We start from the raw sequence: 12,192 nt of genomic DNA, 5'->3' as shown, positions 1-12,192 counted from the left end.
CAATAGCTGTTCACACAAACTAATTTCCTTTCACACCTTTCATCAGGTAACACACCACTTTGAGAGATACAGATCTTTGAGCTGAGACCACCGTCACACCGCTGAAAGCGTCAACTATGACCCTTAGACTGAATCTATCAGGCTTTGGCTTCAACAAGTGGGCCAAGTCGCTGAAGGACTGCAAGGCTGCAACCGAAGCTCTAAGCACCAAGGTCAAGGACTGAAGGCTCACCTCAGCAGCATATTGCAGAGCAGCATATTGCCTGCCTGCCAGGAGGAGAAGGTCATTGAGCTCTCTGCCAGAGAGAATGAGTCGCTGTCAAAACAGGTACAGCATCTCCTCACCGAGCTCCAGAGGGAGCAGACCTGGAGACTGGAGCTGAGTGAGGAGTTCTAGCAATAAAAAGACACCCGTCAGCAGCAGTTCCAGGCAGAGACAAAGTCTCATGCTGAAAGGGAAAGAGAGGATCAGGAGCTGATCCAGGGATTGAGGAGTGAGCAGGATGTCCCCTGTCAAGAGGTGGAGGGCCTGAAAAATAGATTGGAGGAGCTGACCTAACCCAAGCTCAAGGCTGAGGAAGAGATCAACCAACTGCCCAGTTGAAGGAAGAGCTGAAGGAGCGGGCGGAGGAGTGCCTCACTATTTTACAGGCACTTGAACCTGTGCTAGAGCCTGAAATCTCTGAGGAGAAATTCCCGGAGGAAAAAAAAGAGGTGCTCAGTCTGGAAAATAATCCGCCGCTTCCTTCGTTTGAGGAAGAAGAACAAGGAGAGGCGGGAGAAGGAATCCACATCGAATTAAGACTCCTGCATCTCAGCAGCTCAGCACCATCAACAGCTGTATGCCGCACAGGGGGCTCAGTGGTTAGCCCTGAAACCGCACGGACAGACCTCAGCTGACCGACGGGGCTCTTTCTGTGTGGAGTCATCATGTTCCTCCCCGTGTCAGCGTGGGTTTCCTCTCCCACACTTCAAAGACACGAAGTTCAGATGAATTGGACTCTCAATTGCCCCCTGTTAATCAACTTGCAGTAAAGTCAATAAAAACAAACATAGCTGTATTTGGTAGTAGTTGGTAAGTTAAGTGGTATTACACGAAACACTGAATGATCAGTGTTTAAGGAAAAGAGGATAGTTGGAGACAAAACATTCAAGTTCTGTTACACTGGGTTTGAAATGTTTAAGATCCAACAACACAGTCTGCGTGCTCTCTTTAGTGAAACTTAATATATGGAGGTCTCCCAAGCTCTCAAAATTAAGCAAAAAAAGTGCATTGGATGTACACTACTTAAGGCCAACAATCCCAAAACGGTGTCGCATTTTATAGAATAGATTAAAACATTTATGTTGTGCTTCTTTATACTATGAACGCAGCGTGTCATAAAATGCTCCACACCCGTCAGTGAAAACACAAAATGACAATGATTTATGAGTGTCTGAAATCTCAATTTACTGCTCAGTTTACTCCTAGTGAGAGAGTGAAGAAAGGAGGTGAATTCAGGCACAGCCTATATTTTACCTTCCCACAGCACAAAGTGACCATAACTCATCTCCAAGGGCTGAATAGAATTTTGATTAATGGTGGTGTTAAAGAAAAGTTGCCTCAGTAGGTGCGTTTAGTAGCAAAATGCACTTACATTTCTTTGAATTCCACATCAATCACTGAAGCGGCTGGGGAAAAAAAGCAATTTTGTTGTAGTAATAAGAAAGAAAAGAAATCCTAGTAAAAACATGCGCTTGTTGCGTCTTGTCCAGTTTTTCTCCTGACAGAAAGCGAGTCAGTGCATAGTGACTGTAGTCCAAATTTACTTTGCTTAACATCTTATAAAGGTCCGCATAACATCATAAGATAGCATGCCACAATTAAAATAATGTAGTAAACCTTAAACGTAAGACCACTTACGTAGTAATACTGATAAACTTTCACGGCAGTTGGAACTCAAATTTGGCAGCATGACTTGCACAGATTCAGTTGTTCCCCAGAAATTGAAAAAATATGTGACTTCATAGTGGGTATGTCAGCTCTATGATTTATATGCAGTGAACATCCAGGGCTTTAAAACCAGAATACTTGTTTACTGCATTAGAATTTGCTGCCTTTCGGGAAGATTTCTGCGGTCCAGTCTTTGTCATGCTTAAACTTCCACAGCCATTAACTACTAACGGTAAAACACGTCCATCCATTATAAAGACTGTCAGGTCACCTGTGTCCCGTGAGGAGGGCCAAGGTCAAGAGGAGACTGGCTGAGTGGTGGGACTTTGGGAGCAGAGATATGCTTGTAGTGCACACTGCACATTTTCTTCCTCTTTATGCCTCTCCGTCATGCCAACACGCTCTCAGTGCAGGCCATCCATCTTCATACGGGGGGGGGCGGACTTCCAACTCTCAGCACGCTACAAGATTTAACGAGCATCACTCAAAACAAGAACGATCCCCGATCGGGCGTCTGGCAGCATCGGGAGGCGTGCCGCTCTTTCAGATGAGATGAGTGATGACAGCATCATATCACACCCGGACAGAGACCGGGTGAAGCTGCTTAAGATGCGGGAGGCCTCAGCATGTGCCAGGAAGCTGGACTTTGAGAGTGGTAAAGGGAGACGCCAAGAGTCAAAGTCTTGTAAATTACCCCCATCTAGTGGATGGAAAAAAAGACAACAATATGACAGCAGCCAGCACGTATACAGAGGAGTCTTCTCGGAATAGGATTTACAGTAAATCTCACATTTATGATAAATGTTCCAGTCTAAGTATTAGCAGTAAAACACCACCCTCCTCTCCCATGCAAACATGATTAATTATAGTGAAAATATGTAGGGGGAAGGTGTTATTTCTATTCAAAATGCACATAATTTCAGGAGACATGTTGCATACTTGAGGTTTAATTTCTTTATCTTTCTGCAGACAATAAATGTAGCTTTACTGCAGAAATTCTTTATAATATTAAAGACATTAAACATTACTTGTGCATGTGCTCTGGGATTCATAAACCCACCTGTATGATAAAATTAAGATTGTCAGGACAAATTTGATATTTAATCCAAGTATGAATATGTAATGAAATATAACACGTTTGGTAGCCTGTGGTTAATGCTCACATCAACTCTTTGTCGGAGCAAATTTCTCGTTAATGGCTGTGTTTTGCTTTCTTATATTTTTCAGTACTCATGGAATCATATAAAAATTTGACATTGTGTTTGCTGTAAAGATGAGACTGAAGTGATAGCAATTCACAATGGCAGCACACCTGCACCGATGCAATACTGGTCGAAATACCTTCAGTGGCAATTTGAGTCTAACGCTGAAATTATCTGGTCACTTTTTGGTCTCAGGACGGTCTGGATTGTTCAAGGCAAGGCGGTTTATTTATATACAGTAGCACATTTCATTAGTAGTAAACTATTTATGTTTTTACATTAAAATCGATAGAGCTACAAATAACTTGTACTGTATGGAAGAATATAAAAATACAATACGCTAAAAACATGCATCCAGTTCATTCCAAAGGTGCTGTCTATTTGAGTTGGGCTCTTGAGACTCTCCAGGCTGTTCCAGTAAACTTAAGTCAATGTCATGTTTTTTTAAATAATCCTACAGCAAGTAAGTAGGCTTGTAGATAATATGTCATTGATACTACAAGATGAAATGCATAGAAACAACTCTGCCCACCTGGAAAGTAACTAAGTACTTCTACTCAAGTGATGTAATTACAATTTTGAGGTACATGTACTTTACTCGAGTATTTCCATTAAAATTCTACGTCTACTCCACTACGATTAAGAGACAAATATTGTACTTTTTATTCCACTACTATTTTTTTAAATATCTTTAGTTACTAGTTACTTTGCAGATTCAGACCGATAATACAAAACGTAATCAACAGCTAAATTATGATGAATTCTTATAGGTCAAGATGAGATTTTATTGATGCTCAGGGGGTGATTCACAACCCGGCAGTATATAAAGTAACTAGCCCCACCGTGACCTGCTGCATCATTAATGTGAAGTACACAATAATGCAAGTATACGGATATCTTTTACTTGTAACGGAGTATTTCTACACTGTGCTACTTTAACTTTAACTCAAGTTAAAGATCCGACTACTTCTTCCACCGTACACTTCGCCCATATTCATCAAACTTCTAAGAATTACATTTAATAATGCTCTAAAGTACCAACTTAAGAGTAAAAAAAAGTTCTTAGCTGAGTGTGAGCAATAAGACACAGTTATAAAGTGACTTACTCCTACTTACGGCCAAGTGCAAAAGTAACTTTTAAGAGCAACTGTCCAGTGATCACATCACTGATCATATACATGCTCAGAGAAAGAATAGTCAATTAGAGATATAAACTGGCCCTACCATATGCCCTAGTGTACATTATTTAAAAAAACCCTTTATCCTATAATTATAATGTATAAATATGTAAATAGGGATGAAATAATAGGAAATTGACTGAAATGGAAATATCTGCTGCAAGACATTATGCTGTTGGTAGACAGCTTAGATAGCAACAAGAAATCATGTAATAAGGAGAATTTAGTATCACATTGACAAGTGCAGACAATGAAGCTCTTTAGTGAGTGATTGTAAATCAAATCAATCCCAGATCAATCCCAAGATCCCTTGTTGGAGTGAAAGTGAAGGATTTTTACTTTGATCCTTCACTTAAGTCCAAAATTTACTTTTAGCAGTTTGATAAATGCGGAACATACCATGCAGGATATTCCTCCCTTCCTCAGCTAAATTACTCATTTATGCCTTCTCAGTGGTAAACTCTTTGGACAGAAATCAGTAGTTGTTTGTTCATAGTTGTTGTTTCACACTGTTTTGAGTAATCTGGCTGTCATAACATTTTCAACACTAACATCTGTGGCATTTTGACTGCAAACCTCAGCTTCTGTAAATCACGCAAAGGGACACTAATTGTTACTCGTGCCGGCAGAACGGTGGTGTGATGGACTAAATGAGGACCTACATCTCCCTAGTGGGAGGCCCGCGACGGAGAAGTGAGGAAGCTGGGTGTCACTCCGAGGCAGCTCTTCATCATCATGTCAGGGCAGTGTCATGGGGTAAGAAAAGACAAACTGTCTAAATAAGTGTAACACAATCAGATTCAAATTGTATAACAGAAATGTACTGATTGGTGCCATAAAGCAATTCAGTTGAATTAAATTTGGTGGGGGACAAAGGGAGGTGCAACTCAGGCTTTATATGCATTGTCTCATTTGTGCATTGGAGAGACTACCAGTGTCTCAAAATAAATATGTTAAAGATTAATTAATGTAATATAGTTATCAATGGACTGGACTATCGATAAAATCTTAAAAAATGATTTCTCTGTATCTTCAAAACAATCTTGAAGTCCAACAGAATAACAAATCTTTGAAATCTTCATGTCCGAATTCATCGCAAGGGTCTAATGATTAAATACAGTCCATTCGTTTTCATTTCGATGGATCACTACTGTTTTTAACGAAACAAAGTGCCTTTTACAGTCTGTCCTTTGTGATGAAATAAAGCTAAGATGTGTACTCTGTCTCATGCCGGGATCTCCATCTTCTCCGTCTTTGACTTTCCGTGGCCATTGCTCTAAATCTTCCTGTCATTTTTTTATTGACATAGTAGTTACATCGCCTCATAGCCTGCCTCCTCTGTTGTACAGTACATTAACATCATCCGAGATTCAACATCGTAACCAACTTTCTGCTCGATCCTTACAAGTTGTTTTCATTCACAAACTGAGCTACAGATTGTTTATTGTCACATTTGCATGAAAAAAAAAACAGCTGTAATCTAGCACTGAGGCTTATGTAGTCTACTGTATACAGAGTCTGCATCTAACTTCCCATTATGGATTCTTAGCTCAATCAAAGAACTGTTCATCAGTTGATTCATTCGTATTTTAAAGTCACCTATAAGTAAACCTATCTCTATTTCCAGGTAGCCAAACTTGAAACAGAAGCAGCCCAAGAGGAAAGAGAAATTGGGAAAAGGACTAACTCAGAAGAGATGCACTCAAACTGACTGTTGTTTAATGGGTCACTCAGTGAGTCATTTCACGGGATTGAACACGGTTTATGATGCAGATTATATATATATATAAAAAAAAAAAAAACATTCAGTGGATGTGTGATTCTGCTCCCCTGAACTGTGATGTCAGGCACATCTGGGTCTGTGGTTGGTGTCCTATAATAGACTGACAGGACCTGGCTGTGCAGACCAGGTCATCGTGTCTCGACAAAGAGTTAAGAGTTCACTCAGTTTCATTATGGTCATTTTGGTAAACTTCAACAACAGACAAAGGTTGATCTCCAGTTAAGGCCAATTATAGACTGGGAGATTTTCTGCTGAGGGTTTTTATTTGTACCTGCAGTTTCAACCCAAATAACAATGTATTTCATATGAAGGCACCTGAACTTGAGCTGCTTACAACATTTTTTTAAATTTTTTTTTTTTACAACTCCACTTTCTTTTTTATAGGACTCGGTGTTCACGATCTATGACTGTGCTGCGCTGGAGCACTAGCGTACTGGAGCCTGAAATCAAAACATTACCATCAGCTAAAGCAGAAAGGAGCGACGGCAATACAGTCCTTACATACAGTCTGCAAGCGTCTGCAATGGCTGAAAGACACAAACGACTGATGTCGGAATCTGTGGTAACGGTGGGTAAACTAAAAAAAGATAACAGATTAATCATCTGTTTTCTGAATATAATGGGGGTTATTGCCACTGATCATCACATCTTTCTGACTGAGGAAAAATTTCATGTAATAAACTATATTAAATTTCCTTTTGTTATTCTCTTTTATTATGATGATGGAGTAAAAGCAATCGCTATACAAAAGAGCTAGCGGATCCATATTTTGGACTTTGGACTTGGTTCTTTGTTGAATGTCATCCACATCTCTCGCTCCTTCTTCCTGTGAAGTAGAAATGCAATTTATGTCAAATATAGGCCACTGCACTGAATCATGGTTATCACAGTTTCACTCGTCTGTTATTGTGTAAATGGATCAAAATTAGTGAAGGGGGAGAGAAGGTGCTTCAAATTAACATTCTGGGGCTTTCAAACTGAGTTGGACAGTTTTGTAGTCACAGGAACTGTACAACGTAAACACAGATATACATATAATGATGACAATTTATTACTGTGATGGGATTAGTAGAAACCTCTATGGGCTTGAATGGACTTGTATGAACACGTCTCTTTACTGCAGGTTACTTGTGCTTTGGAGATTTACGGGAGATGCGATCACATCTCTCTTCCACAGTGAATCGAGAGGGCAGAAGATTCCTTAGAGAATGTTTATCAAAGCGGGTGGCTGTGCATTAAGTTTGGACAACCACGATGACAATGCTCATATACCCTAAAATTGAAAAAAACACGATAAACCATCTCTCATTAAAGTGAAAAACGGCCTGAAACAGGATGCTATCGAAACACAACATGGAAAATGACGTGTTCCAACCCATTTAAACAGCTCAGTGGCTAACTGATGAGAAAGCGAAGCATTACATTACCCCACTGCCACCAGTCTTCCTGTACAATGTTGGTAATCGCAGTTAATTGTTTTTTCTTCCGGCAGAAAAAAATCACTCATGCATACCAGATGGTAAATGAAGGTCAATGAGTTTTCATTCTGAAATGCTTTACACATTCTGAGGGGAAAATGTTACCTGAAGCTCACTGCCTTATATTTTTCAAAATCGCCAGTGGTTACATCCTTCATACATATGTGTCTGTTATTGTGTTAAATCGTATATCAATAGTAATGAGATCTGAGTTTCATTTTAATGGCAACAACCATTTGCGCATCGAACAGTGGCTCAGTCACTCTTCAGAATCTGACTTCTCAGACTTTATACGACCTTCAAAAAACCTTCACCAAGCCTGGGTCCATCTGAGGTTGATAGCACAAGTGACAGTTACATCAGGTGTGTCGTTCAAAAATCTCTTTGCTTTTTTCATTCTGTTCCTGATTCTTTGACTTTTTTTTGGGGTGTTGAAACCGTCAAGTGGGTCAAGGGAGAGAATGTGAATATACGAATACAGTACAACAGAAGAGGTTTCCTCACAGACTGATTATTTTATACTTAAATGCCTCTGCTGAGTGATAAGTCATGACATTGGTCAAGATGGCATTTGAAAAGATCCTGAGATGGACAGCTCGAGGGCGAAAAGGCTGCTACGATGCCAGACACACGCTGGTGTTGCACAAGGTCACAGCAGCATACCTAAGGGTCACCAGTGCACATTAAAATGTGCCAGCAGTGGGGTGAACATTCCTGTGGAAGTTCTGATCTCTCAAGGATCACTGGGCCATGAACGCCGAAGGACAGAGGACACATCGTACAACCACAAAGTCCAGTTTTTCACAGAGATCTCAGAGTTAGTTAATCCTTTATTTAACCAGGAAAAAAAAAATACACGCCGAATGAAAGTATTCGACCAACTCAAACACACAATTAACTGTGTCAGTAAGCGTTTGTGATAATAATATAGGACTACAACTAATGATTTATTTTCACGATTTCCCGTTAGTCCAAGCAGACATCTTCAAAGTGGCTGTTTCGTCCTCCTCCCAAAGGTTGCGACTATCGAAAATCCCGCCAATTGCTTTTCTCCCAGTCGGGCTGGCCGACTGCCGGCGGATCATCCTCAGTGCCAGCAGCGCATTCACCCCGCAGTTGCCTACCTGCCCGCCTCCGCGGTTCGCCCATCCCGTCGCGCCGAACTGGCGCCGCTCCGCGGAGCCGAATGGGCCGCCGGGGGGCGCTAGAGCAGCGCGCGCACGGGCGACAACCGGGGTGGGAAGCCCGGCGTTGACGTTTCCAATGTAACAACAAACCGAAACCGTGAGGAACCCCAGCCAAGGTGCGAGTCTCGCCTGTTTCGGTCGAGAATAAAGAGTCAAGCCATCACCGGTAGCTTCAGACAGTACAGTGATGCAGCGGGACTGTGAGAGAGCAGTAAATGAGAGTCGCGGCGTCAGTAAATGCATCCCGCAGGGGTCCCACAGTTCCCTTTTTGTCTGGTTTTTGTTTGGTTTTGTTTTTAATTTCCCAGCTGTTCGAGCTGCGGGAGACACCGCCACTGTCCGAGGACATGCCCCTGCACCAACCCGGACATGAAGTCCTTTCAACCTCACAAGTGTTATAGTGTCCACTGCTTGTTCCTTCAAAGAAACTACATTTCCATGACGGCAGTTGGGAGGGCAGTTGAGTAACGAGGTGGGGCTTTTTTTTTTTTTTTTTTGTCGGGCACGGCTTGAAGCAACAAGTTGCCTCGGCTGCTACGTCGTATCACCAGCGGCAGGTGGGGAGCGCGCGTCCGGGACCGACCGCAGCCTGTGAATGGGATCAGAACATGTTTCAACTTCAGCGCCGACACATCTGCCCCCGCAGCCCACGAATGGACGGAGTAGAGTAACCTCTTTGATCTAGCCCAGTTCTCCTTTTTCTCCAGAAATTGGCTGGATAGGTGTTTTCGTCCGACCGCGCGTCTCCGCGTGCGTAATGCTCTTTGTGTAGAGACCCGAGCCTTTTGTAGGGTTTTATTTTATTTTCCGAGTTGAATGCTGCTGCGCTGCAAGTAATGGCACTCGCTAGATTCAGCAGAATACTTCGTCTGCCCACCCTCGACATCAAAAAGAAAGTCAAGCAGTACGAGCACGTCCACCGGGACATCAATCCTAATGACATATGGGAAATTATCGGCGAACTGGGCGACGGTGCGTTCGGAAAGGTCTACAAGGTGAGTGTGATTTTTAGAGACGCGAATCACCTGCAGGGTGACCATACTAGTGTAGTGACACAATTTTGTTTACGGTCCTGTATGCTCTTAAACTGTATTGGCAGGTTGCTCACCTGGTGGCTGTCCGCTCGGTAACATTTCATTGTGTTAGAAGGCTTCTAAAAATACGTAAAACTTTAAAATGTTGCTCTTTCATCTCTTCCCAATTTCAAAGTCACTCTCATATCCTCCCATAAAGATTTTGTTTTTCTACTACTGCTTTGTCCGTGTTACTCAGAGATGAAAGATTATACAGTGAGGTAAATTATACAGTGCATGCGTCAATTTCCCTTTAAGTCAGGGCTTCTGTCATTATTTTGATGCACACGTCTTGTCAGCTCCTCTTCCTTAGAACGTCGACTACATTCCCTAGGGTGTGAACTAATTTGCCATCACCTGTGGATGCTTCACCGTCCCAGGTTTGCCGAGATTATGACTCACATCCCAAATATGTTGCGGGTCCAGAGTCCTGCTGCAAAACCAACTGGGGTAGTCTCCATACTTTAACTTTGGGCATCACAGTAGAGTTTTGCTTGATCCAGCACTATCGGTGGATGAAGGAGGTTACCTGTTCACTTCCTCCTGCGACTTGTAATTTCCTCACTCAGCTTTTCAGAATTTTCAGTCGTTCTACTGAGGATACATGTAAAAGAGCCCACTCGCTTCTCTGCGGATCTTCTGCAAACATCTGCAGTAAAGACGGTTTAGAAAAATCTTTAATCACCTTCCCGACCACCCCTCCCTCCCCCAGTCCTTGCTGTGATCCAACGTGCAGCCAGCCACGGGGACGGTGAAAGGGCACCCTTCATTAGTTCTGTCCGTTCCTTCGTCCCAAACCTCAGCAGCAGCAGCAGCAGCAGCACTTTTGGCTCAGAGGAGTTATTTAATCTGGATCTGTACACTGGCTAGTCCCCACTGAAGCATGGCACAGGCCCTCTGTGTCTGCACTGCCCAGTGCAGCACAGTGCAGGCCTTTGACACATCGGGGGCCTCAGTGGAAGAAGTGATGCCTTAGCAGAGGTCTGAATTGAACAGAAAATGCAGTCTTTTTAGAGAACTCCGACTTATTTAGGTATTTCGTTTTTCCCGGACAGTTCATAACTCACAGTTAGAGAAGAAAATAACTAATAAATGGGAAAGTAAGAGGCATTCACACCAGCCTCCCTATTATCCCAAATTGTATTTAAGCATTTCAGTGGAAGGGTGACTCGTCTGCAACGAAATGAAAAGAATACTGTTAAGTTCTAGCTTATGTAGCAAGAGGTCTGAATTAAACATTCTGTAAGTTGTCCTTTTAATGTGACTCTTGAGCGGAGCGAACACGTGAGGCGTCCTGTAGATAGACAACAACGGAGAAGATAAAACACTAGTGAAGTTACCAGTATACCATGAAAACAAACAACGCTTTCAGTTTGCTGAGGGACTGACTGAACACAAGGGCGCTTAAGAGTCAGTCTGTAAACCTAAACGCACAGAATTTTACAGTGCTGAGGAACATACTCGGCTCCAAAACTGTTCAAACTAAAGCCAAACTAAAAGTCACAGATGGCTTGTTGTTTATTCCTGTGTTGGAAAATCATTCCACTTAAATCATTGGCAAGCTTTCTGAAATGTAATGTTTCCTCACTATGTTTGCCCTTTCGTACACAAATGTCAAGCCTATGCTTCGGCTTCTGTTTCCTTTCATGGAGTGGGTTGGAGGGGGACAGCTCTACACCTGCCGCTGTCAGATGGAGAGGAGGGAGGCAGAGTGGGAGCGGATGATAGCCAAGAGAGGAAATTGTGGGACTGCATCAGGGGACAGCTTCCACTCACGGCTCCCAAAACTCAGAAAAATCAGCTCGTGTGCGGGAGGCAAAGGCCTCATGCGCATGTTTTTCCTCTTTGAAAGAGCAGGCACGAAGGGAGGAGGCGCAGTATCTCTGTTACAAGTGAAATTCGCTAATAAAAAGCTGGTGTCGGATGCGTGACAGCCGCCAATACCGAGTGGCTCTTCATTAAAGGAAAAAATTCCTGTCATTTGCATGTGGCATGGAACCCCAGCGCAGGCGGCTTCTTTTGTTTCCAGCATCTGTCTCCGAGACTAAACACAGCCCTTTTTAGTTGTGTAGTGTTTGTTGAGGGTACAGTTTTCTCCTCTCACGCCGACACTCTAAAGGTTAATGTCACCCACTGGAAGAATACGCAGTCACTTTGTCGCTTAAGGGGAGTGCTAAAGACTAATCAAGCCGTGTGTGTTTATATTGCAGGAACACTGTGAAAGCAGGATCTCATAAAATGCAATATAATCCCTCAGTTATCAGATAAGTTCTGCTGTATTTCCAGAGTCTTGTGCTGTAGGTACAACTGTACTTTTCTGTTGTTGATAGTCAGAAGAGGGGTCCAAGATCAAATCAT

General features: G+C 42.6%; 1 protein-coding gene across 1 annotated transcript in view; it reads left to right on the top strand.

Annotated features, from left to right (window-relative positions):
- The first annotated feature begins 9,278 nt into the window (after positions 1 to 9,278).
- The window catches only part of stk10 (serine/threonine kinase 10), a 43,147-nt gene continuing 40,233 nt past the window's right edge, over positions 9,279 to 12,192 (top strand). Inside the window, exon 1 of the mRNA XM_040150786.1 lies at positions 9,279 to 9,756. Coding sequence (XP_040006720.1) covers positions 9,598 to 9,756 — 159 coding nt within the window. The 5' untranslated portion in view covers positions 9,279 to 9,597. The remainder of the gene's footprint in view (positions 9,757 to 12,192) is intronic.

This window comes from Xiphias gladius, chromosome 17, assembly GCF_016859285.1.
Source record: "Xiphias gladius isolate SHS-SW01 ecotype Sanya breed wild chromosome 17, ASM1685928v1, whole genome shotgun sequence".
NCBI classification, from domain to species: Eukaryota; Metazoa; Chordata; class Actinopteri; order Istiophoriformes; family Xiphiidae; genus Xiphias; species Xiphias gladius.
Note: the sequence above shows the minus strand (reverse complement) of the source record. Positions and strands in the feature narration are given on the sequence as shown.